Source organism: Aplidium turbinatum, chromosome 14, assembly GCF_918807975.1.
Source record: "Aplidium turbinatum chromosome 14, kaAplTurb1.1, whole genome shotgun sequence".
NCBI lineage: Eukaryota > Metazoa > Chordata > Ascidiacea > Aplousobranchia > Polyclinidae > Aplidium > Aplidium turbinatum.
In genome coordinates, this window is record NC_137485.1 from 15436723 (window position 1) to 15464684 (window position 27962).

The following is a 27962-nucleotide window of genomic DNA, read 5'->3' on the forward strand; positions in this document are numbered from 1 at the left end:
GATGGCTTATTGTAGGTTGACCTAGCAGAAAAATTTGTTATGTTTAATTTCCAACTCAAGCCGTTTCAACATCTCGATTATTCCTGGTAACGACTCGAAGAAATAAGCTGCTCAGGCTTCGACGTTACTTTTATTGATACTCTGGTTACACAGTACACACAAAAATAAATTTCTTACCGAAAAAAGTACAGAAAATCTGTAAACCTTAATCAAATCATACCCTTCGTTTGCAGAAACATACAGCTGAATTTGTAAATGTTGTCGCATAACATCCGATTGTAAACAATAGGCAAGTAGCTAATTAGAACAGCTTAAAACACAATTAAATGTTTTCAGGTTATAGCCTATGGTGGTGTCTCAAGCTGAGCACAAAACATTTTGTTTTTATTGTGGCTCAGTTAAATTTGCAATTAACTGAATACAAAATTATTTAAAAAAACAGAAACTGATCGATGCAATTCACATTCAGTTAAAAGTCGAATGGTCCTAACATATGATAAGATGCCCGCATACTATATAAACGAATCAATCCCAGTAAAATGTGAAAATCGAGGTTCTTGTATAATTTCATAGGTGGTGATTATGCGGTGTATGGAGGAAGAGGTTCTATGTTGTTGGACTGCTTCGACTGGTTCATACCAGATTTTTCCTGTTCAGCTTGGAATTGAAACTCTCCTAAAACGGCAACGGGTACATTAGCTCTATTTAAAGTCGTGAATTTAAAAATAATTAGAATAATAGTAGCAGCAAAGTAAAACAGTCTTAACAATAGCCTAGACGTCGGGGTACACTGCAGATTTGAAGCAAAACTAAGTTGCAATCTTATATGAAGAGTAGGCCTGGTCTAATTTCCTTTTTTAAATGTGGGGCTGCCGTATCCGCAGAAAATTACATAAAAACTTAGGCCACTCGGAAACTTGACCATTTTTTTCATTTTCACACTGTGTGGTCTACACTTTTTGGAAATTTGTTTGACAATGATTGGTCAATCTAAGAGCCATTGGAATTCTCTCAATTAATTGCAAACATTAAATTGTAATTGAAGTGAATGTCGTGTCATGTAGGCCAGAACCGGAACTTATATTTAGCCTACACATCTGTCTAGTGAAAGGCTATGCAGCAACTTATTTTTAACTTTCTTAGTGTACACTTACCAGCAAAAGATGTCTCACTTATTTGTCCATGAAGCTGCTGACGTCGGCTTCCCACGGACCAGATGACATAGATGATCAATGATGAAAGCAGCGTCCTGTAAAGTATTACTTATGTCAGAATATCACCAACCCAGTTACTGGCAATATAACACATCCGTTTATTGCAATAGCACGTGAGCATTAAACAAGTCAAAGCTATTTGTCTTCCGACATTCGCCGTAGAAAACAAACGTTCGAAGGCTATTTGTTGACGAAGTTTAATGCAAGCTAACCCCAGTCAGTCTTTTTTACATTGATTCAACTAGAGACATCTAAAAATGATTGAATATCTCTTTAGATATCAATAGATTCAACGTTCGCACAAGCACAGTTTGAATTGATTATTTTACTTGTCCTTAATACGGATCACTATAGGCTTAGTTGTGAGAGCTCCTGAACGAAAGATATCAGTTCAACGCTTACCGAAAGTATTCAGCTGTATCTTTGGTATGATTGAAGATGGCCTAAAACATTGGTTTTCAATTTTTTTGGACCACCGTACACCAAAGAATTTCGGAAACTACCGCGGCACAATGATTCTTATTCAGTTATTATTTATTCTTATTCAGTCAACGTTTTTTTTTTCAATATTACTTTCTAGGCTAGCCTACTTACTGTTTGATGGAAACTGCTACGTTGAATAAACTATACATGATAAAAGTTACTTTAAATTAGTTTTATTTTAATGAATATACAAACCAGTAAAAAAAATTACTTTTAGCTTGCTGCAATGTAAAAGATGTGCCTGCTTTTTCTCAAAATGGTCTTAATTCGAGGCTTCACATCAACAAGGAGCGGTCTGATGAACATGATCAAGCGATTTAGAGTAGTTGAATCAAGGCATAATCAAGGTTGATTTACTGTCGGTAGCTGTGGTTATGGCATAAATTTTCTATGTTAAAACACTAACAGCTTAGGAACACGCTTACCAGATTGCCCAGTAAAGAATGAGATTAATAGACCACCCTGAGACTGGGGTCACAATTTTTAATCGATGTGAGGATTCTAACTTGACATCAGCACCGTTTCCCTTCTCTTGCACTCCCTTCAGAGTCAAGCCATTATCGGCTATAACTTTTTCTTTGTCGCTATTATCAACTGCAAAGATTAAAACAAGAAATTGTGTAAGGGTGTCACATTTTTAAAGTTACACTAATGGAAGGGCGTGTGAGTTGATATGGAAGGTCAGTTGATAGGCTACACACCCCTTCAGGAAAAAATAAAACTTTTTAGAAAAACGTATCGCTTACTAGCGATAATTCAGGTAAAAAAAACACAGCGAAAACTTAATTAAATGAATTTGCCCGAAAGACTATAGACGAAAAATATATGTAATTTCACTAATTTGAAAAAAAAAAGCCTAGCCTAGTCTGTGAGTAATTTTTTTAAATATTTTGTATCGTCGTCTTACAAAAACTAGAAAACATTTCCGATAAAATGGGATAATGCTTTAACTTAATCAGAATAGAGGTTTTAAGGTAACATATTCTTAATTTGCTCACTTGCATAGGTAAACTTCAAAAATGGAAATTTTATTAACTTAGCCCAGGGGTCACCAAACTTTTTTCTCTGAGGGCCGGATTGCTGCGAGATTAACAGCTGCGGGCCGGATGCAAATTGCGAAAAGATATAAAACTATTTACAATCTGCATTGACTTGAATTGAGCACAATAAATAACAAAGTCAGTGGTGGAATAGCGAAGTTGTGATGAAAATCGAAAGGTTGCTGGAAAAGTTATCCCCTACTGTGATACGATACATACGGTACAGGGCATCGTGCTCTTGCAAAAACATTACATTTTTCCAAATTAGGCCTAGGCTAGGGTGTTTTGAACAGAAAAGTTTGTGATGTCATAAGAAGAAACAATATGGAAAAATCATTAGCAAGTTGCGTGTAGCTCAACAGCAACGTCAGTCCTTTACAAAAAGTTTGGTAACTTTTTTCCTGAACAGTTGTAGTGCAGCTGTTATTTCTGCACCACGTGGCGGGCCAGATGAAATCAGTTCGTGGGCCAGTTCCGGCCCGCGAGCCGTAGTTTGGTGACCCCTGACTTAGCCTATTATTTATAGATAGGGGTCAGTTGATACGCGTGTATCAACTGACTTGCGCTATATATTGATAAAGGTAATCACATACAAATTTTAACTGATATGTTTTCTTATGGTGCTTCTTCAATAAGGTACATTATTTTATGCCAAGTTTTTCTACTTTTATGCTGTAGTCAACCAGTCTTGCACACATTTTTATTCATTATTGATAAAAATTTCATGATCAATGAATCCTCAATGCATCTGTCCTGTAAGCCAATGTATAATTATTCCTTCATTCGTCCGCCCCGTTAGCTCAATGGTTACTTGCCCGGCTCAAGATCACGCAGCGCTGGTTCGGCTCTCGGGATGTGCGCTTGAGCAACGCATTTCAGGACTGCTCTCCATTGAATAGACGAGAAAATATCTCACTAGACCTGATAATCTCAAGATTTTATCATATTTACTTTTTGCGCAAAGTGAGCAAGTGTGAAAAGTGTATCAAGCTTTCCTTCCCCCTACTAGACCTACAGGGTTGCTCAACTAATCTTAACAAAGGTCCAGTTTGATAAGTTAAATATTTTTAGGGGTCCGGTGAATACGTTATTTCACACACAACCACGAAGTTAAACTATCTGTACTAAACCACTTTTTTAGGTAAAATGTAACTCGAATTGGATTTCTGAGAAAGTGTTGGGGAGTCTGGGAGTCGAAGCCCCCCCAGCATCTAGGATAATTACAATAAAAATTGCTTCCTCCCAGTAGAAATTTGTTTAAAGAAGCCCTGAAACGTGGCAATGAGGTTATTCTTCCAAAAGCTCAAGATCCACCATCAGCACCCAGAAGTTCCGGATTCGGACCGCGGTCTGCCAGTTGAGTAGCCCTGCCCTACAATATAGACTGCTTTTGGTTTGTTGGTATTGATTCTTCATTCTCGGACTGACAAAGCCTTAATAAGTTATTCCTGGTTGTTTCGCATACTTTTAGAAACTTTTAACGCCTGGCCGGTTACCGAGGTTGGCAAAGTGAAGTTTTCCGATTGTTGTTGAAGTGTTGTTGCTGGGGAATTATTGCACTCACTAGGTGCCGCTAAATGGAGAGCTGTCCTAAAATGCGTGGCTCAAACGCACACCCCGAAAGCCGAACCAGTGCTGCGTGATCTTGAGTCGGACGCTTAACCACTGAGCTAACGGGGCGGACTTTTTCAATGCTCATTTTCGAGGATGAGACACAGTTATAAGTTTCTATCGTCAAAAGATGCGTAAATGCGGATGCCAAATGTTGTATGATTGACTGGTGCATTGATTAAGGTGCATCTGATACAGCCTACAAACATTTTTGAAAACACCTTGAAATGAACGATAAAATATTCTTTGACATGCGAAGAGTGTAGTTGACTGCTTACTCATAAACGGTCCGATGGTCTCCATTACAGATGGCTCATCGCTCTCATCAACAATCGCTCTGCGACCTCTATGTGCGGCGCAGTTGGGATTGCAGCTTGAAGAATTATATCCTTTTTGACAGATGGTAAACTTGCAGTGGATATAAACCTGAGGCTTTTGATCTTTCTGCAATACAATAAACAAGATTGTTCATAAAAACACAATTGCAAATAGTTTGCCTTTTTTTCACCAAACGTATTACAATTTGATTATTTTAATTCATTCGAGGTTTAAAATAAAAAAATGCAACCTAAGTTGTAGCCTAATAAGCGTACCATATTTTTTTCAGAAAAGTTTACTAATTTGTGTCGCTTCATTTAACCTAGGCCTACTGATTTTAAATTATTATAGGCTACAGTATGTAACAAGGTCGATTGTTATACTACGAAACTTTAGACCAAAGCTTCTCAAACTGGGGTTTACGAGAAGATTTCCAGGATTGCTTGGTGTGGAGCACGACTTTTGCGCGTGTCTGTCCAATACCACTCCTGAACTGAGAAACTTATTTGCAACTAAGTTTGGGACCCCGGGAAATCCCGATCCCGGAATTTTAACCCATTTTTCTGATCCCGATCCCGGGAGTATATTTATTAAAATCTCGTGATTGCTGATGTAGCGCCATATCGCTTGACGCTTATATAATTTTGGTTTTATAGCCGCTTTACAATATCAGCTGGTTGTCTTGAACACTCCACATTAATGTGATAATAATACCAACTATGGCAAAACGATGAACTATACGCAATTGCTTTAGTCGTAGCATTAGTACTACTGGAATATCGTAGCGTTAAAAAGACGGCTGTGCCATTGTGCTGTCAGTAGCCTACACTTTCTGCTAATTCTGCACTAACTTCTTGCAAAAGAGAAATTAAAATTTAGCTCAGAATGGCGAATTTTGAAGATGTAAGTTCAAAGAGAACATCCGAAGTGTGGCAAAACTTTTTGTATTGTAAATCTATGCAAAAAGCAAAATGTAACTTGCGTCAAGCCTTTTTGAAAGCTTCAGGGTCCAGTACAAAGGGACTAATAGATAAATTCGGAAATTAGCAAGGACTTGAAAAAAGCTTTAGGTCTCGAATCGACGAGCGTCGCAACTCGAAATGTTGAACTAGTTCACCTTTTTGGGTGCCTCAAGAAATCTTCCTACATTGATCAACCGCAGAATCAGCTTGGTCATAAAATAAAACGTCAGAAAATCCCTGCCCAGGCCACGAACGTTCTTCAAAGATTGTTCTCAAGCCCAACTGTTGAATTAGATCGAGGCTCTACTGAACAGGATGAAGATGCCATTACAAAAGATAATAGCCATGAAACTGAAATGACTTCAACTCAAGAGCTGCATGCTGTCGTAGCAGAAGATGAAAGTGAAGAAGCACAAAACAGTGATGTCGGCGCTCGAGTAATGCAAAAAGAAATGCTGCTATATGAAGCAAGCAAAAAAGGCCAGAAAACCTGAACAATTTTTTTGCAACATTGAAAAGTATTAAGCCAACATCTGTTAAGGCTAAACGTGCATTTTCAGCTCTTCGATATTTTGCCAGCAAAATTAGAAATTGTCTTAACGATGATCTTCTTCTTCTCTCGTGTTGTCGCTATATGTCAGGGCATCCGTTGGTTAGCCACTGCCTGGTGTCGTCATGGATATAAACTAGGCCTTACATGTCATGGGGTGGTCTGTATAGCCGGCAATTCTTGATAATGTGGGCTGCCGTCTGCATTTCACAACACTCACAAGCAGCACTCTCTGCCAAGCCCCAGCGCAACATATCTGCGTCATAGCGTCCAACACCAGTGAGCAAATAGCGTCCAACACCAGTTAACGATGATACTCTCGATGCTCTCATGTTTTTGCTTTAGTATTACAATAAATAAATGTGGTTTGTGTAGCTTGCATGTGTATTTTCCTACTTTGCTAATCCCGATAAATCCCGGGATTAAGGAGTAAAAATCCCGGGAAATCCTAATTCCGGGATTTCAAATTTGATCCCGAAATCCCAACCCTATTTGCAGCAAACAGGCACAGCGTTCACATTAAAGTTGAGTAGGCTATATACAGCTGAAATAAAAACTGTTATAAAGTGCTGGGACTGCTGGTTGTATTCATGATCTCACTATATAAAGTCACTGAAGTTTTAAATGATATCTCAATACCATTTGCTTTGCACCATCATACTTAACAAGTTAGTAAATACATTATTACTTAGTTTGGTGTCAGCTTACTGGGGGTTCGAGTAGTTTGTTTACAACTTTAAGGTTACACAACTGGAAAAAGGTCACGAATACCTGCTTCGAACCGCCTTAAAAAATAACCCACTACCAATCACCCAATTAGTGTATAATTTATTTCATGATTTTGCAACATCCTAAAAAAAAAATTTGAAGACTCCCTATTGCAGCAAAGTTACCGGTTTTTTGTATCCTGACGTAAACTGAAACATGTCAAAACTAGCCCTGGCCACGTTATTGAACGGAGGTGGCAGTATCTTGAAGGTAGGATCTTTTGGACATCCGTAGTCAGCAAGAGTGTGATGAGGATTATCATGGGGATCTTGAGATGGAGTCGCCCAACAAGACCAAAAGCGCAAACACAAGTTTGGCAGTAGAACACTTCTTGCCTCTATGAAAACATTGCATCCAACTTTGATCTAAAAAAAACAAAATTTACAAGTAGTCTGCGATTGCTAACAGACAACTTTTTTTGAAAAGAAGCAAGTCTGCACAGCGTGTACTTTACAGTAGCCGCCCCATAAAAACAATACTTTTATATCACAGGACTATGAAATAGAATTTTCTTGGTAGAGACGAAATTATGACAACTGAAATTTTAAAAATTTCAAATTTCATTTGACAATGTGACGCACATAGGATACTTGTAAAAAAAAGGTGTAAAATTTTTGGTACAAACAGCTCTGCTATGAATGTGGTAGGAGTATGCTATAATTGTGACTTGGTAATTTTGAGTTGATGAAGTTATTGCGTTGCTACAACGTTATTTACACAACCATTACCATAAACCGATAGTTAAAACACAGCTGGCAATGCTTGTGGAACGAACTAAACTGTGTGTGGAATATCGCACAAATGTTAACAACGTCGTAAGAACGTCATTATTACATCATTCGAGTTCTAATGTCGTAACGGAATGATTTTGAACGGTAACACCAGGGTTATAACCAACATGGCAGAGCAACGTCAATCCTACGTTATTTCGAGCAACACTTGCGCATGAAAACAACTTGTCTGAACTCTTTTGTAAGTTTGTGTCCGGTTGAGTTAGTTAGCAGGGATACAGACATTGGTTGTAATGAAACTAGTAGCCAAGGCTACTTGGAAAACAAATGCGAAATCAAAATCTCAGGTGAGGTCATAGCCTACCGTAGCCGTACGGGATTAAGATTTTTTTTGGAGAGGGCAGAACAAAAATTTGCCTTAGGACAGTTTTATAGATGAATTAATCATATTTAGGTAATTTTAGGTAATTTTATATTAATTGGTGACCAAATTAATGATTTCACCCGTTTCATGAACGGATTAATCGGATTCAGGTAATTTCATATTTTGTTGGTGCTCAAATTAATAATTTCAACAGTTTCATAGAAAGATAATCAGATTCAGGTAATTTCACATTTTGTTGATGCCCAAATTAACATGTTGATTAGGACAATTTCATAGAAGGATTAATCAGATTTAGGCAATTTAAATATTTTGTTGATGCCCAGAACATATTGATTTGAACTGTTTCATAAAAGGATCAAGGTGACAGTTTATGACTTTTTATGTAACATAGTTTGCCCAATTATTTGTACATTTTTGTCCGAATATGCGGCGTTTTGATAACAAGCGGAGGAGGGGCGGCTGTCCGCCCTACCCACCCGACTCTTACGACTATGGGTCATACCAAGACTTTAAAAACGGTACAGACTGTGTTCGCCTTGCTTAAGGCAGTAGAGACTAGTTATAACTCGGATAAGTCAGTATAATAAGGTTTTCGTACTAAAATTTAGTTCAGATTGAAAAAGGCACAGTCGCTGAAAGACCTGTAGCTTTAACGACAGACAATAGCTAATTAACTAAATCATGCTATGATTTTGATTATTCTGATGTAGGTTAATTTTCGGCATCTAAATGGCCAATTTGTAAACTAGAAAATTTTCTTACTGTAATTGGAGGGACAAAAGGAGTGATAAAGTTGACTTCAGGAAACAACTTCATGTCCACAGAGTAAGAGCCAGACCTTGTAAGGTTTTGAGAAGCTGTCTGCTCTGCAGGTTTTATAGAAAGCCGAACAGGATCAGCAAATGTCGCCAGAACGCATGAAACGTTCAAGTTTACTTCGAAAACATTGACTGGAACGTTTGACATTTTGTTGACCACTCGTGCAGTGACACGATTTCGCACCACTCCGTCTACGAAAATCAACTGCCAAGAAAGAGGTTTGGTTCAATGTTATTGAGTGAAGACGGTGAGGATAACAAGAATAGAATATATATTTATATCTGTTTTATCTTACTTGATTTAACTTTTCTCAACATGTAAATATACCAAGCATTACCGATTTACCGTTTCCACAACAGTCATGTTAGTGTGAAACGTTTTTTATAACACTAGCCTACATTTTTCAACTAGTTTTATATTATAACACTCATGGCCACCTAAAGATACGGCCTGATTTGTCACATTTTGCATAAATTTCCAGATTTTTCTAACTTTTGACCCATGTTTAAATAAATTTTTCTAAAAATTATATTCTTACGCTTTCTTTACTGTTTTCCCCAGATGACACAATAGGTTTTAACATCCTTACATGTTGAAAAACAAAGAAAATTTGAATTTGTAGATTTTAGTCAGACTGTTAATTTTAAATAACAGTCTGATTTTGCGTTTATCAACTTCCTTTTTCTCATTTGGTATTGCTTCCCCAAGGCAACAAAAAAATTTTTTGTCATTAGAAAACCGCAAAAAGAAAAAACATCTCAAAAAATGTCAGTCAAGCACTAGCAGTAGCTGTAATCAAAATCTGCAAAATGTGACAAATCAGGCCGCATCTCCAGGTGGCCATGTAACATTCAATTATAGTCAATTGAGCAACTGATTTCCAACCTGAAATTCGTTTTTCTCTAGACCAGGTTTTAAAGATCTATTGTTGCGTTTACGATGGAAAATTACATAACATTGCAATATTGTGTGAACAACAAATTTCACAAGAAAGGTGAAGGTTAACATAACTTTAAATACTCTTAAACTTTCTACTTCTAATTGCAGAGGCCAATATTTTTGAGCTTTTTATCATTATCTGAAACAGTGTTTCTTTGTTTGAAGCTAGAATAAAACAATGTAATTTTCTATCGTGGTTAACACTACTAAGCCTACTCTACATGTCTGTGCAGTCATTGTACTTTCTGCATTGTTCTAAAATTGGCAAAGTTTGGCCTTTTTGGACGAGTTTTGCAATGAAGTTTGGTTTGACAGTTTTACGTTTATTTTGCTTTATTCCAGATAAGAAAATCTACGATTTTTGAAACGGTCCAGTGACTGCAGTCAATAAGTCAAAGTAAAACATTTTGTCAGCTGGACTTTACCAACCAAACTGGTCAGCAGGTGGCAAGTAAAAGATTCTGAGATCAAAAATTGCCAACAAGCTTAACAATAAATGCTATTAATGCTCAATGCCAAACAGAGCAAATTACAGTACATCAAATACAGTTACTACTTTCTAAAATCTCTGCAGCCTATTTCACCCTTACTGGGTAATCATCAGAAAGTATTTATTCAAATAGAATCTATTTGAATAAATTAATAGATATATTGGAATAAAGCGGATATACTCTTTTCGATTAAAGTTTGAAATCTGATGTGATGGGCAAAAAATAGCGTCTGGAATCTTTGCACCACATTATAAGAAACATATCAATCTTAAGCAGAAGAAATTTAAAGACAACTATAATATGCAGCATAGACTGTTTACAAAGGATAAATGAAAACAGGCTACTTCAATAATGTAGCAAGTTAGATAAAGTTGAACAGTTTGCTTTTAACTATATTGATACTAATATATTAACGGTATTAACGATATTTAACGATATTTTAACGATACCATCCTTCATCATGCACTAGTTCACAGAGCAATTTTAAAGCACATATAGACATAATATGGTATCACTAAGTGTAGAAATGCATATTTAACTGTAATGCACAACCTACCTGTTGCATCATGCCACAAGAACCAAATGCAAGAGTCACGACAATATTTTCACCAACTACTGTTGAATAAGGCTCCAGAGAGCAAGTAGAGTTGAAAAACATTAAATCGCTTGCGTTTAAGCCACGCAAAACACATAAAGGTATTTCAAATACCATACGGTTGTCGCAGGAGGTGACATTTGCTTCGGTAGCCGGTGCTAAATTGATATAACTGAGTATTAATGCGATGAGTATTTTGCATTGCGTCACATCAATATTTCAAAGGCTACATTTTACACTCACGCAGGCACAGCTGTAGGCTTATAAAAGCATAGTCGAGTGCGTCAGTACTACATTGAATTTCTTTATTACTAAGCATAAATGACATTTGCTACTGTCTTTATTCATTTTGGGAATGGCTCAATGCGGCGTCAAATCCACGTTTAGCACCACAGAAGTAGCAATTTAGGTACTAAGATAAAAATAAATCGCTGGAAACTTATTGATGTTACAACAGACTATAGCCTACCCAATAGGACAAACTAAAAACACAAGTGATATTTTTCATTTAGCACATGTGTTTAAGCAAACGTTGTTGGGTCGAAACAGAACCAAAACAAATATTGACTAAGTTATGAATGTTGCTTGAATGCAAAATATTTGTATCTGACACATAATGTAGGCTAAGCTTAAAAAATTAATAAATTTTTAAGGAACATGGGAGGACAAGACCACACGTTTATTTTCACAGCTCAATTTGTATTCTTAAATGCTAGTTAATGTCGTTAAAAGTCTAAATATAACAAATCAAAATTTGTTTGTTTCAAAAAGAAATGAAGCAAAACCCATACAAAAAATTGCACGTTGCTTTTTAGCCTGATGCTGTGGCTTCACTGCGGTAACAGCAGTTTTACACGAGCTTTTAGAACACAGTTTCCTACTTATGTGCAAGCGACAGTAGCGTATGCAAGGGAGGGGCATCGGAGTATGCCTCCTCGCCCCCTTAAAAAATGTTCATTTTTTCAGCGTTGTTGTGACTGTGTAGTGCAAACATGCTATTGTTTAAGAGTGGTCTTGAGTAGCAGGGCCGTATTAACTGCCTCTCATACCCCTTAGAGGGGGAAGGGATGTTTAGGGGCCCATTCATTTCAGTTTGCTTAAATTTTTTTTGGCTATTTGTTTGAAATGAAATAATGTTGTAAATATTGCTGCAGAAGCTCTATATTACATACCGTAGCTTAAATTAGGCAAGGCCCTATCTACCGCTTCTAAAACCCACGATCAGTGGGCCCACATCTCTGTTTATGGGCCCACCTATATTCATATTTAGTTGGTGCAGCGTTTTTCAGCAATTTTAAATAAAAAATGTGACAATACTGTTACAAAAAGTTGACATTTTATAGCTTAGGCTGCATTCATCGGTTTTGTATTGTTGATCATCATTTGGAATGACCATTTTAAATTAGCGAAACCAGTAAATCTATGCTATTTTGTTGGAGTTTCCAGAAGAAATAATACTACGCTCTTGGTTTCTTGGAAAATGCGTTTCAACGGTTGATAGTACAGTATAAGACTTTTCCAAAATTAAATGCTCGAAAACGACAAAGATGTTCAATAATGGCATCCAGAAGCTTTGACGGGGATTGTCCATCGTATACTTTTGCATTCGAGATGATTTTTAATGTAAAAAACTTTTTAGGAGTGGAGAAAGGGATTGCATACAAAAGGAAACTTTACGTCGCCAAACTTTTTATAACGACCTTGTTGAAATCCGGCTATTTAACCTTTTTTTTTCAAGACAAACACTGCGTCATTCTTTCCCTAGTTTTTAGTTTTTGTGGAATGTGAAACGTGGAACAATAAACTGGTAGGATAAAGAAACACACGATCGACTAGATTGGGAAAAAGCGAAAGCGCTCAGAAGTAGGCTACCACATGCTGAAAATGATAATGAAGATTTTTTAGTTACGGTCTTTTAGTTATACTCAATAGGCCTTTGCATTGTTATGTAGCCAAGATGCAATCCCTACAGATTGTGGAGTCAGTCAGTATCTAATAATTCAATTTAAACGTAGGCTACTGTGACGTATATAAAGACCGTAAGAGTTTATATTTCACCAACAGACAGCCTTGGCTACCTTAAGCCTTGGTCAGACTACAAAGTGGCATTAGGCTACTCTTGATTAAAAAAATGTCAAGCTATATCGAACGCTTCACTCTCACCAGTAAGAAAATCTTGCATGCGCCATTGAACGTACACTCAATACGCATGGTTCATTGGGTTGGGTAAGCTAACTATACGTCGTCTCCATAAAGCATTATATGCGACGTCGAGTGTAACATCACATTTTTTTGTTTTCACTACAAAATCTATCCAAACGAGTGAACTAGTTGCTGCAAACTAAAAAATTATCGTCAATGCAAGCTGACTATAGCAGGCTATAATCTTACATAATATGACTTACTGGTTGATAGCAGCAAATGGGCGTTTTTTCAATTCCTTTTGGTTTTCGATTCGAAAAAAATTCGAATGCCCCTCCTCCCTTTAAATCCTGCGTACGCCACTGGCAGGTGACCAGTGGTATTGAACTCAAATACTACTCGTCATTTTTGCACATGACTAGGGTACTGTCGTTTGAAAGCTAGTATAAAACATCAGTACAATTTTTTTTTTAGTTCAAAATCAATAAAAAATCGATTTGTTATTTGTAACGCCTAAATAGGCTATTAGGCTACTAGGGTGGCTCGTTTATGAACTTTTTTTTTAAATTCTTTCGGGGTAGTGGGGAAATGGTGCCAACGAGTGAGAAAACAATCATGACAAAATTTAAGATTTGTAAAAAATTGTCTTCAGCCTTTTCATCGGGCCCAAAAATCGAAAAATGGGGTCAAAAACGCAATTTTTTTCAAAAATATTTTTAGTTTGGGTAGATACAATATTGTTTAGATATATCTAAATAACCTAAAAAAAAAACTTGAAGTCATTTAAATGATTCCTCCAGCTTCCTCACAGCTTCTGAAAATTTTCATTTTGCTGAAAATTTTCCATTTTTGTTTGTGGTTACATAACTACAAACTTCGTCAGTGACGTCAATTCAAATAAAAGACGTCACTTTTTCCTACCAAATTAACCCAATTTCATTAAAAAATGACGCAACAGCTCAAGGCAGGTCTATAAAGAGAAATACTGTCACAATCAATGCGCAAGGCCTCGCGTCGGGCTGCTTTGCGTCTTGACAGAATGTGCTGTTTTCATTATGGAATTTTGAGCGATGTGTTATTATCGGGTATTGACCTGAAGTAACCTTTGAATGAGAAATCTGTATTATGTAACGCATTTCCAGAATCGTCTGTAAGCATGCAAATCTGGAATGTTCTGTTGTTTTTCATAATTTCTGAGCGTCGTTTGTCATGACGTCATAAGGATGTTTACAGTAGATGTCTAATTGCGAAATCGTTATTATGTAAGAATCTTCTTGCGAACGTGACATTCTTTAGACTTCTTTAAGCTTCTGCTGTTGACATTTATTGCAACTTGACAGAACAATGTGACATTACGTAACCTTCTCGATGTTACTAGACCGAAGCAACCTTCTATAAATAGTGGTGTAATTTGCGTAATTATTATTATGAGATTATTATGAGTTGATTATCAGAGTTGTGTTATGAGTTGTGGATTGGTAGTTGGTGCAGAAATTATTGGTTATTGAGACTTGAAGTAGTTGAATACAAGTAGATGAGAATTGGTGCTGATATAAATTGTGTTCGAAATTAGAATTAGAAGAGAAGCCGTTCGTTAAAGTCCTTCAAGAAGTTAGAATATCATTTCACTAGTAGAACTATCCGTGAATTTGATTGACTACTTTTCGGTTATACCCATTAAACTACGTCAAAGAATTAAAAAGAAAGTTCAAAAACGAGCCACCCTAGTACACACTATCCAGGTGTTGTAGATTAATATCATGCAATTATTTGGTTTGGATATTTCGGTTTGAAGATTTAACCAAGCATATTAAATCAATGCGTTATTAAGAGTGATACTACTTTACTTTATTTTTGGTGAATTGTTTATTGTTGGTAATTCAGTGCTATGCTTGAGTTTATGGGCCAATGCTACATTAAAATGTGATTCATTGATGATTTATTTTTCCATTCCCATTTAACTTTAGGAGCTTTTTCTTTTTAAATTGTGTACTACGTTTACTGAGATAATTATATCTGTGAAATACATTTGGTTGTAGTTTTAAAAAACCATATAGGCTACAAAGAAATCTAAAAAAAATTTGGTTTAATTTACAATAAGTGTGATGAAATTAACACAATACAATAACATCTTTCTGATATAATCAACAAATGGTCAACCTCCAGGCCTTCTGAAAATGCATGCATTTCGATTTGAACGTGCCATAACTGCAGGAAGGCTGAATGGAATTCCCAAATCATTGACTCTGTCGATCCAAAGAACGTTTCCACAATTCGGTGCAGTTGAACCACAGGCCAGTAACCTGTTAGAAATGCATTGTAATATTTTTTTGTAAAACTAGAATTACCACTTTTGCAATAATTTACTTATGTCACACAGGGGGAAAAAAAATAATGACTTTCTGTTATACCTCGCCAAAGTCACAACAATTGTGACAAGTAGAGCCAATGATTGGCCCCTGCTGGTTGCAGCAATGCCTGTCTCTATTCTTATTTTTATTATTTATTGGTTTGGTGTAGTAGCAGTAGGCTACTAGAGCTTAATAAGCTCAAATTGTTTTATATTATTCAAGACCCATCTGCGCTTGCAGCAGATCGCGCTTCAACATTGATTAGCCTATTTGTTTTCATCGGTCACAGTTTTTAGCTACCCTCCAGTGTCGTCAAATTGAGTTTGGTCTATGCCTGGATATTGTCATGCCATCGCCTTAGTGGTCTCTGACTTCGTTTTTTGATTTTTTAGTATGGCCGAACAGTTTTAAATTTTTTAGTTTTATTGTTGTTGCAGTGGGGTGTAGCTTCGTTATAATCAATATGCCTTCTATTTTCATATGTTTAAGTAGCCTTTTGTTGATCATGCCTCTCATGATGAGGTTTTGAAAAGTGGTGAGTTTTTTCATTGTTGTAGAGCAGGAGTTCTCAACCTTTTTTACACCGTGGCCCCTTTAAAAATTTTGAAAAATCATTGGCCCCCCTATTTTTTTTCAACTTTTTGAAAAAATTAAGAAATGTCATTTTAATCAAAAAACTTGTTTATACAGTAATCAATAGTTAAAATGATAAAATGATATAAATACAACACACAATAAACATGATAGTACATTAATTGGTTATTACATCTGCAGTTAATGTGATGGTTGAGCTTGTTTTCGCTCTGACAATGTCTGCTGGTTTGGTGGTGGAAAGAGCAAAATTTTCTAGTATTTTTATTAAATTTTAATTTATTTCTTTTGTTATATAGTGTGGGAGTGGACTTTTTTAATTTATCATCTCTATTTCTATTGTTATATAGTGTGGGAGTGGACTTAGAGATGATAAATTAAAAAGTACTGTTTTTCAAAATTTTCCATGGCCCCCTTGAAAAAGCTTCATGGCCCCCAGGTTGGGAACCTCTATTGTAGAGGTCCAATTTTTGTATTCTAGTCTGTATAGGCGATTGGTAAACCGTAATTGTTGAAAATTTTTGATTTTAGTTTGATTGGGAGTCTATTGGAGGTTAAGATCTTTTTATTATTTTCAAATGCTGCCCAGCCTAGACCGATTCGATATTATACTTCAATTTCTTCATCGTTGGTCGAGGACAGTTTGTGGCCAAAATGTGGGAATTCTGATACTTGTTCTACGTTTGCTTTCTGTATACAGACAGTGAGATTAATTGAGTTGTCAATTGTATCGGTTGTCATACATTTGGTTTTGGACACATTTTTTTGAAGGCCTACTGTTTTAAAAATTAACTATGTTAATCAAACATGATCAATCTGTTGAAGAAGAAAAAGATAAATAAATAAAAATTTGTGAAAAATATAATTCAGGACAATGTACTAAATGCTCACATTGCATGCTACAAACCATGGAATTTGCCTATTTTTACTAAGACCATTTGCTATGATTAAGATGTTAATAGGTTACATGCAGTAAACCTACATTGTGATATGAAAAATGAAGCATAAAATATTACTTACTTGGCTTGTCTTGTGTTTAGCTCTTCATTAGCAAAAAAATCATCTCCGTTTGTTTTTGTGATTACAATGATTGAATCAAAATTTGTTAAAATGTCATTTCTAAAGCTGATAAGAGATTCATCTGTTAAGGTTCCATCTCCTCTTAAAGAGAAAGCAATTGCTATGCAAAACAACAAAAGAAACATTTAGAATAAAGAAAATAATGTTTGCAGCCATGAAAGTTACTCGTTATTCATGACCAATACCAGTAGCCTACCGCACGCAACAGTACAGTACTGTAGCGCACCCAGCATGGGGTTAAGGGGACTCAACTCCCCCTCAAACCTGCCACCAAAAATAAAGTTTTTGTATGTTCTGCGGAATATCTAAACCGGACTTAGTATTTTCTCTCCGGATATCGAAATCTATATTCGTTCCATACATCGGCGATTTCATCTCCCAAGTTAACATCCCTTTTTTAAAGCATGGCAGCATACTTGAGCCGTTTTTCTGTTACTTCTCACTGAATCGTTCTAGCACTAGTTGCTACGTTCATCTGATGAAATTGAAACTAAAATTAACAACAAACAAGATGGTTTATTGCTTCACTGACGTTTCGCGCACCATGACAATGCGCATCCTCAGAGCGAATAACATAAGCAAGAAAAAATAAGCAAGAAAACATAAAACATAAGCAAGAAAACATAACAATAACATAAGCAAAAAAAAATAAAACACGCAATATCTTAAAAAATTGGCCAATGATGTGTGAGCGGTTATTTTTTCTTGCCTTCAATCGCACTACAGTAGTATATAACTTGGTGAAATTTTATTTTGTATGTTATTCGCCCTGAGGATGCGCATTGTCATGATGCGCGAAACGTCAGTGAAGCAATAAACCATCTTGTTTGTTGTTAATTTTACTTTCAATTTCATCAGATGAACCATGGCCACCTTGAGATGCGGCCTGATTTGTCACATTTTGCAGATTTTGATTACAGCTACTGCTAGTGCTTGACTGACATTTTTTGAGATGTTTTTACTTTTTGCGGTTTGCTAATGACATAAAACTTTTTTGTTGCCTTGGGGAAGCAGTAGCAAATGAGAAAAAGTAAGTTGAAAAACGCAAAATCAGACTGTTATTGAAAATTAACAGTCTGACTAAAATCTTCGAAATCAAATTTTCTTTGTTTTTCAACATGTGAGGATGTTAAAATCTATTGTGTCATCTGGGGAAAAGAATAAAGAAAGCGTAATAATTTAATTTTTAGAAAAATTTATTTAAACTTTCGCCCAAAGTTAGAAAAACCTGGAAATTTCTGCAGAATGTGACAAATCAGGCCGTATCTTTAGGTGGCCATGGATGAACGTAGCAACTAGTGCTAGAAACGATAATTGTCCTGATGAACACCCAAACTTTTCAGTATTCAGTTCTCACTGAATGTCAGTTGTATGTACTGTTTTTGGGACTCATGTTGTCAACCTCCTCGTGGTGAGTCCTGGTAACTGCACAAAACAGGCTAATGACAACAAACAGAGACACATCAGGGCGTCTCTGGGGTGGTAAAAGGATAAACCCTCGGCCCCAGAGTTCGAAGAAAGACTGAATGTCAGTTGACAAACCTAGTTGGGCAACTTTTCTCAAATTTGTGTGAATTTTACTGCGAAGATTTGGAGTTGGATTTTGATTTTCGTTGCAGAATGAATTGACGCTTTGGAACGAACGGTTTCGCAACACTGTAATGCTAATGACGACGTGTCTACACCGACATCGACAATTGAAGCAATATTGCTATGCGATTCAAACATCTACTGCAATATTTACGAATTGTTAAAAATATTTGTAACCTTGCCAGTTACCACTTGTACAAACGAACGCTCGTTTTCAACACTGAAAAGATCAAAAGTTATCCGCGAAGTAGCATTTTAAATGAACTTCAGAAACATCAAAGACGGCTTGATATCATTGTAGCTCGTTGGCTGGTGAATTTCGTTTTGGTTCTGGAGTTATGCTACTGTACAACCTGTTTTTTTCGTCGGTTTCGAACTTTCTTAGATTTTGCAGTTTTACACCTAATTTAATGTTTAGGCTGCACAAGTGTATAAATGTATAATATAATGATGGAGGTGGAGGATAAAAAGTTTTGATTTATTCCATTAGAAATTCAGGAAAGTGAAAACGTGCAGTTTAGCAAAGTAATGTATATTGGCCGTTATTAGGAGTCTTTAAGAAGGGAATACTTGATTTTAACGATAAAAATCAAGTATTTTTCCAAAGAAACTTGAACGCTCCGCTGGAACCCTGGCACAGGTATCGGCAACCGGTGGGTTGTGGGACGTGAGTGCCTTTAAATGTTAATGAAAGGAATGGGCATAGGTCTATTGTCACTGTCACTCTTGTCGCAAAGCACTCGGCCGACATTTCTGAATTAGCCCCCCCCCCTAATTTTTTTCTGACTGCGCTATTGCAACAGTATGACGTTTGTTGCTAGTGTAGATATTTTAGTAACTTTAACTTATGAGTAAGGCGATTTTTTGTAACTTAAAAAGCTCAAAACGTGACTTTAATTTTGCGAAAAAGTAACCAAAAAGTAACTTTATTCAACGAAAACAAGAAAGCGAAAGAAATAGCAGCAATTCAACATAAAAAAGCATCTAAATTAGTTTCAATTTGTGCTCAAATTATCATTACACTTATGTAATGTTTTAAATCAAATATAGTATGTAATATTTTACATTCTCTGGCAGGAAGTTTCTGACAATCAAACACTTTAGCTGTTGCAAGGAAAACAACTGGTTAAATATAGTTAACACAATTTGTTTCATCAAAAAAATTGCTTTAAGAGTTTTCGGGAATACACTAATACGAGCTAGCATAGGTTTGTGCAAACCTAAAATCCATACCATAGTAGAAGATATATTAAAAGTTTTGGCATTACATAGAATGTAAATTCATCTCTCCAGTAGCAATAAAAGATAAATAAATAGGGGAATTAGACAAAAAAGTATGCAAAATAAAGTGACCTATCAAATAAAAAGTAACCTAAAAACCCAAAAAGTGACTTTTAGTAACTTTATAACTTCTTAAATATTGATCCCACAACCATGAAATTTGGTTTTACATTTCTTTTGTTAATTGATACAACTAAAAAAAAGTAACTTTAGTGACAAAAAAATCGCCCTTGAAGTAGATAGGCTATATTATGTAAATGTTAACCTCATGGCCACTTCGCGGTTTCTCATTGTGGTTTACTTAAAACTTTATAACTTCTTAAATATTGATCCCACAACCATGAAATTTGGTTTTACATTTCTTTTGTTAATTGATACAACTAAAAAAAAGTAACTTTAGTGACAAAAAAATCGCCCTTGAAGTAGATAGGCTATATTATGTAAATGTTAACCTCATGGCCACTTCGCGGTTTCTCATTGTGGTTTACTTAAAGCATTTGCTACCTTGAACGATGCGATGTAGGCTACGTTTATTATTTTCCTTTATTCATTATGATCGTTATGCGTGCTGTATCATTTAATGTTTAGCTGTTTTGATATTGCACAACAAAATAAACCAATCAATCAATCAATGTGTCGCGAGTCTGTGCCATATTTTAAATTGATTAATTATCTTGTTTCGGGCTCAAGCACGTCTTGACATGCGCGTTTGGTCGCTTCTACCTTTTTTTAGACCTCTGCTATGTTTGACTATGTTTGACAATTCAGTAATTTTTCAGTATATCACAAAATCTGGTGAGTTCCATTATAACGTAACCACTACTACCAGTATACTGTTTTCATGCTCGCAAATATATATTTGCTTTTCATAATTAATCGTTTTTGTTGGGGGGCGGTAAAATTTTGCCAGTTTATAAAGGGGGCGTTGGGCCAAAAAAGGTTGAGAAACACTGGTCTAGAGTCTAGACAGCAGTTCTCGCTTATTATTGAGCCCACCTCGGACCGGACAATTAGCGGGTAGGTAAATTTCTACCACTCCCATGAATGAAAGTAATTCTGGACCAGACCAAATTGGGCTGAATAAGCGAGTAGGCCTAGAGCGGAATTAGTTGGACTACTATATTACAAAGTGTGGTAAAAATAGTTACCGTCAAATCTAGTAGCAAAGGATTGTTTTTTATACAGATTTCTGTCTACAAAATGAGTTTTTTTCTTTTCAGACATATTCAGCTATGTTAGTTTGATGTCACATTTGAGTTTTGCAATAAATTTTCATTTGGATTTTGCAATATGAGCCACCAAACCTGATGTAGAAAACGACGAGTTTAGAGGCAATCAAAGTAGTTTTTCTTCGTTGTTGAAGAGAAGGCTAAAAAACCAAATGCATTAAGCTCGACGCGTTTTGCCTCATGTCCCAAAGGCTATGTTTACAAGACCCTATAGGTTAAGGTAAAGAATAACCACTGCTATTTAAAAAACAATCTTGGCTAAAAAATGAATACGATGAATTTCAATTGGACAAAAATCAATTTCAAGAAGCTTCAATTTGGCCTTACCAACTCGTGACGTGCTTGACTTTGATCGCAAACTGCTTGGACCACTGGGTACATATGTGAAGCCAAAAGATTGTGCAAGAGGAGAAGATTCGCCAGCGAAGAAAATAAACCTTGAGTAAGATCCTGAAGGGCCACAATCATTCAAAGCATAACTTGCGTATGTTGCAATTGCATCAGATACATTTGGCGAACCAATATAGCTGTAAAACATTATGGTTTTAAAAATAATAATAATAATATCCAATCTATAATATACGACGGAGACTTGTACTGCATACGCACAGTAGGCTAGGTGATAATACTGTTCAGATATGTTCATAAATGTAGTTCACAAAGCGCATAAGTATGCAGTATGGTATTTTAGCAAACTATGAGATGAGGATTCGTTTTTTTTTTTTTTTGAAAAATGGCTAGGCTTATCGGGTCCATGTAAAACATTATTTTGGTTTACTTCTACCAAGGACAATGTGTGTATTTTTGGTATTTATAAAAGCTTGATTATGTGTTTAAAACATTTGCATGGCATTATTTCTTGTCAAAATACAATAAAAATCCTAATTTTCAGTTTTTTGGTAAAAATAAAAATCCTCCAAATTTCACCTATTCGAAGTGAGTATCGGTAACTGGTACCATCAAACGAATAAATATCGAGTAAACGTGTAATAATTTCTAAAGTCTAAGCAATAAGCATAAAAATGCCTTTGAAAGTTTTAATAATCTGACAAATTTATCAACGACATACACATCACGTTAAAAACGAATAAAAAAACTAAACAAAATTTGGGAAACTCTTTTCATTTACTTTGCAGCCGTTACAACTGTGCTCAATATCTGTCGACTGTAGATCTGTATTCCCACATTTATCTCTGGCGTTGCGGATATTGGTTCAAACTGTTTCAAAACTGCATCCACAATCATTTTCCACGTCTGCACAAAAAAAATAATTGTTTAAATCCATGCCATGAATCAAAAATAAAACAATTGCTTTGTAAATGAAAAGATGTGCTAAATGTTTTAGATTGCTCATACAGAAAGGCTTTGACTGTAGCAGCGTTTCTCAACCTGGACCGACTCCAAGGGGACCACAAAGCGTTTTTCAGGGGGTCACAAACAGAAGTTTACTAAGTAGCTTTTCTGTGATATTTTAAAACCCGAGTGTAAAGCTATTAATTACTGGCCAGTAAAACTCTAAGTTGTATTTTTTGTTATGATTTCATAGCAGTGGCGTACGTGATCAAATTTTTGGGTGTTCACGTTTTCTGGAAAGTTTTAAACGCATGCTTGATTTGCACAGTGACTCTTTATATCGGCATCCAGGCCGGATAGCGACTGTCAAAACAGCGACTGTCATAATGGCGACTTCATAATAGCGACGTAATGAAGTGAGCGACTGTCAAAACAGCGACTGTCATAATGGCGACTGCATTAAAACAGCGACTGTTATGATAGCGACTTAACACTTTAAACCGAACCAAACCGAACCCAGCTACTACAAGGCAGAGACCTGACTCAGCGAATGAAAAGATACGTGACAATGAACACACGAATCACTGTTGTACAGCAAAATCGAGGCCAGTATGATCTGCGGCAGTTCCTTCGAGCCCTTGCTCACAATTTAGAAATAAACGTGGCTTGATTTTTATTGCAAGACTTTTGGTTGTTTTAAAGTCCCTTTTGGTTTCAATCTTTTTCTAGACCCTGAATTTTATTGCAAGGCTTGACGACTTTCTGTTGTTTGGCTTGACTAGCCTATTTCTTTTTAAATCATGTGACTTCTATGGATAGTCCAAATAAAATGTTGTTTTAAAGTCCCTTTTGGTTTCAATCTTTCACTACGCAGTGTTTGCCTATTTGTGCGTGCATACGTGTGTAGAGAGGTGTGGGGGATGGAAGGTATGTGTGGAGGGGGTGAAAGAGTGCGTGTGCGCGTAAGCCTTGGATTTAATAAAAGAAGTGAGGTCGCTGTTGTGGCAGTCGCTGTTTTTGATGAATCGCTGTCGTGTAGTCGCTCTATTGACAGTCGCTGTTTTAAATGAATCGCTGTCGTGTAGTCGCTCTATTGACAGTCGCTGTTTTAAATGAATCGCTGTCGTGTAGTCGCTCTATTGACAGTCGCTGTTCTGACAGTCGCTATTTGAAACCCGACCCCTTTATATCATATCAGTTTATTTTGATATGAACAGCTATTGAACAAACTGCAAACCTAGCGTGTGTTTAGAGCCAGCCAGCAAAATCCGTTATTATTAAGACGTTAAATCCATGTAAATATGAAAAATTTTGCTTTCTGAGATAGTTTCAATTGCAGTGAAGCTGGCATTTAATAACAAAACTAACGACTCCAGCTTTCGGTTGTCTCTTCATAATCCATACCCACTGTTTAACAAGAAAGCTTTCGTGGTGTTTGATCAATTTGCATTTCGCAACTATACCTACTTTTGCGAAGCTGGATCTGCTGTAACGTCCATGAAGAGAAAAACTAGAAATCGTCTCGACTTATGCAATGAAGTTCGCTTGGTTCAGTCCAAGGCAGAGTCGAATATTAAAAAAACAATTTTAGTCTAGTGTAAGAACTAGCTTTACTCTGGCTACGTTAATTTGAAATAAGTTAACTGTAATTCGTCTAATTCTTTGAATGTGATTGCATTCTTTTTTGGCTTTCGTTTATTGGCTTTTTATTATTAACGTAACTGGTGACAAGAGTAGGGCCTCAATCCTTTCCTACTATCCCTCCTCTTCCTGCCTCAACCATGCTTGCAATCATTTCTTGTATTTTTATTTATTGCGTATGACTTGATTTAGTGAGTTGGGATAAAAGCTGGAATTTTTTACACACTTATAATTCTTAACGATTTAACTTAAATCCGAAAGCACACTTTCCTCTAGCTTGCTTTACCGATACTGAAAGCCAACACAAAGGCAAATGGTGTCCAGCAGTCTGTAGCGTAGCCAGGAATTTTGAAAGGGGGGGTTTTGACGAACCAGCGGCGGGGGGTCTGGGGGGCCTCCCTCAGAAAATTTTGAAAAATTACTTTGAATTTAGTGCATTCTGAGAGCATTTTCAACAAAAATGTGGGTATGAATATTCCTGTAAAGTGGTGCTGTCCGGTGGCATAGCAAAAGGATAAGATCATGTTTTCTTCGGCATTTTTCGGAAATAAAGCTAAGTCTCCATGTTTTCTTGTTGCTAATTCCTGGCTGAGATGTTTGAATGTTTGGTATTGGCAAAATTCGCTCTTTTAATGCAGTTTTATATAAAGTTAGGCATTTTTTTTTAGACTGAAAGCAACATTTTCAATATCGTGACGTCACACGCGTGCCAAAGGGGGTTGTAACCCCCAACCCCCCCCCCCTTGGCTACGCCACTGGTGTCCAGAAACAACGGCTCCCGGCACGCGGCAAAAAGCGACAATCAGAGGTGAAATGTCTTGGTAGTCAGGCAAGCCATTTCACAATTGTAATACAGAGAGCAATTGACCCGCCGGAACAGTGACAAATTAAATAAATGAATTTCCGGAGCAAATTCCCTCCCAAATTTTTTTCTTGCTCCCCCTAAAAGATAAGTTTTTAATACTATTGTATCACATGTTGAATGAGGCTTCATAAGTATTTGGCTGAATTCACTAGCTATAGCCTATGTTAATCAAACCTTTTAAAATATTTATCCCTTAACGGTTCTGTTTGCCCACTAAAAGTTTTTTTTCTATTTGAGGTAAGTGAGGAACGAGGTAAGTAAGGGGTTGCATCAACAAGCATTTGTCAAATTCGGTCCATGAAGCAAGAAAATGATCCTCAAAAAATAAAAGCTGACTTTGGCTACAAGTGAAAATATAAACAAGTGAAAATAGAGAATAAAAAAGGCTAACTTTGACTACCTACGCTACTTCTACTCTACGACAGAAATGTAGGTAAATGTATAATTGCAGCAATATTGACGGTTGTGAAATTGTCCTTACTTGTTTATTGTACCTTACTACTTGTACCTTACTAAACTTGTAAACTTGTCCTTACTTGTACCTTACTAAACTTGTTACTTGTTATAATTGTCCAATAATACCTAACCGTCCTTACTTGTTTAGGTAATAGTTTATAACCTACATTTTATTGTTTGTAAAACACTGTGAAAGCTCATTGTAAGCATGGGTTCAATGAGTACAATTGTCACAAGCAGGGCCGTTGACAGGATAATTTGGGCCCAGTACCAAGAAGATTCACGGGCCTAAAATTAAGATACTTCCAAGAAAAATGCACTATAGCCCATCCTAAGGATACACGGTGGCTTCTATAAGTCTCGTCCCTTGGAAAGTTTACGGACCCTTAAGGTCATTCCAGGACCGGATTCAACAGCACTCCCTGGAGCTCCCTGTCAATGCTACTGGTCACAAGCATGAGATCTTGTAGCCTACGTGTGCTCCATAAGTCCACATAGCTCTTTAGGCTTACTTGAAATATAGGGGAAGTTGAGCGAAAACTGCAGACAACAGGATCAATCGCTCTGGATCTATCCACAGCCATATAAATATCCAAGTCGCACAAAAAAGAAGGAGAGCACTGCTTTTGATCTGCATCGAGAGTCTCACCACATGGACACCCGCATTGCACTTGTCCATCACCACGATCAATACATTGGTCCGAACAACCTCCATTGTCGGTACTGCATGCTGTTTCTGTAAAGCCGAAACAGTATGTTTTTATGGGGTTTGATGCTGTGCGCAACTGCTGGCAAGTTACACCAAAGTGAAATAAAACGACCAGGTTTTTAATTATTTGGTATTTTTCGCTGTTCCAAAATAAACTCTCATTCACAGTGACAAGAAAAAAGAAAATAGAAACTCCATAAAAATAAAAGAAAAAAAATTCTCAGAGGTTTATCAAAAGGTTGAAGTTATAATAAGGTTTAGAAGACAAAGCTGTCCATACCAAAACAACAAAATTACACACAGACTGCAATGCACAAAGATTACATAGAACCATTTTTGATGTTGTCAGTTTATACTAGAACGAGCACATTAGTAGGTTAACCGGAGTAAATTGGACTTTGAAAAAATCCTTGTCTGCACTTAAAATTTAAAAAAAAAATTCAATTTAATTAAAAACTAGGCCTAACTTAATTTGCTACAATTCACAACTTCAAGCAATGACTGCTAGCTGATAGCCTAAAACCCAAAAAGATATTTAGAAAACAAAGCATAGATGTTTGAACGTAACCATCAAAAGTATGGGTTAGTTACATAGAATTCTTTCTGTCTGTTGCTGTTAATTGAAAGCGGTTTGATTAATTTTAAGAATCTTTATCTTCTTACTGAGAAACATTTTTTTGGAAGACTAAGAAAGTTAATTCTGGCAGTAGCCTAGACTATCGTTTATTTGTAGGACATAGGTCATAATCCATTGACGTTGACCAAGTTACTGAATTATACTGAGTTAAGTTTTGGCGGATTGTTGAAATTTTGTTTTCTGTAAATTGTTCCACCAACCGTGTTGCTACATGGAAAATTTTATTGAAAAATGTTTCTTAAGCGCACACTCCAGTGTTCAACCGCCGTTGTTTGATCTGTTGTTTCTTTGTTCAATCGGCTATTGCTTGTTTAATCGAATTATCGCTATTTTAGATAATCGGCAATCGAATTTCACCTAAAAACCAGGGCCGTTGGCGTCAGAGCCGTTGAGAGGGTAATTTTGGCCGGATACCAATGAGTTCCTCGGGCCTCCAAATCAAGACCTTTGTAAAAACACACTCCATATTCAAACAATACGCTGTGGTTATTTTATGTTTCTTAGCCCCTTGAAAAGGTTCCAGGTCTCTAAATTTATTCCGGGTCCAAATGTGAAAGTACCCCATGGACCTCCTTCTCAACGCTACTGCTTAAAACTATAACTGTCTACTTACGTCCATTAATCGTTGTTAGGCAGCAAAGTAATAAAATTCCCAACACTTTTGCCTCCATCAGGTTGCCTTGTTCTTTCAACGCATGCACCAATACAATTTATTATGTGTAAGATTCCAACTATGCTTCAATCTAAAAGGTAAAAGCAAACCTTTTAATTTTGCATAGCTAAAACTAGGCTGCGATAGATGCAAATTTAACCTGCTGTAGCCTAATTGCTTACATTTTTGTAAACTTTCTAGATTTCGACAAAAGCCATTGCATTATTGAGAATTGAGATCAAATCCCACTTTGGGTGTTTTGTTTTGGATTGTCAAACTATTTTTGAATTTCAATTGATACCATTGATTAAACTGAACCTGGACTGAAATAACCTGAAATTAGATTTCGTTATGTTTGGCTTGATTATTATTAACATTTTAATTATTTCGGCTTGTAGTCTATTTAAACATAACTAAATAACATTTTTAATAAAATTATTCAATAATTTTGTGCAAAACTTTAATAACTTTTCTTAAGCTCAAGTATGCAAAACAGTCAGGAATAAACTCTCAAAGAAGCTTTCACAATCGAATGATAA

At 36.3% G+C, this 27962-nt stretch overlaps 1 protein-coding gene across 1 annotated transcript; it reads right to left on the minus strand.

Moving 5' to 3' along the window:
* Positions 1-111: 111 nt before the first annotated feature.
* Positions 112-27515, minus strand: LOC145783482 (uncharacterized). Its single transcript, XM_082595367.1, has 13 exons — positions 27385-27515; positions 25938-26161; positions 22300-22424; positions 21498-21697; positions 17011-17170; positions 15209-15351; positions 10868-11064; positions 8825-9085; positions 7072-7311; positions 4627-4792; positions 2123-2291; positions 1155-1249; positions 112-675 (listed from the first exon to the last, which is right to left on the minus strand). Exons 1-13 carry the CDS (start codon positions 27440-27442, stop codon positions 581-583), a joined length of 2133 nt encoding a protein of 710 aa, XP_082451493.1. The 5' UTR covers positions 27443-27515; the 3' UTR covers positions 112-580.
* Positions 27516-27962: the final 447 nt, after the last annotated feature.

What these genes read in the sequence shown, in the direction of transcription:
- LOC145783482 (XM_082595367.1), bottom strand. Translation starts at nt 27,442, where the DNA reads ATGGAGGCAAAAGTGTTGGGAATTTTATTACTTTGCTGCCTAACAACG. An exon ending in CAACTTCCCCTATATTTCAA is followed by an intron (nt 22,425 to 25,937) that starts GTAAGCCTAAAG and finishes TTTTTTGTGCAG; the next exon opens with ACGTGGAAAATGATTGTGGA. An exon ending in CATTTTCAGAAGGCCTGGAG is followed by an intron (nt 11,065 to 15,208) that starts GTTGACCATTTG and finishes ATATCAATTTAG; the next exon opens with CACCGGCTACCGAAGCAAAT.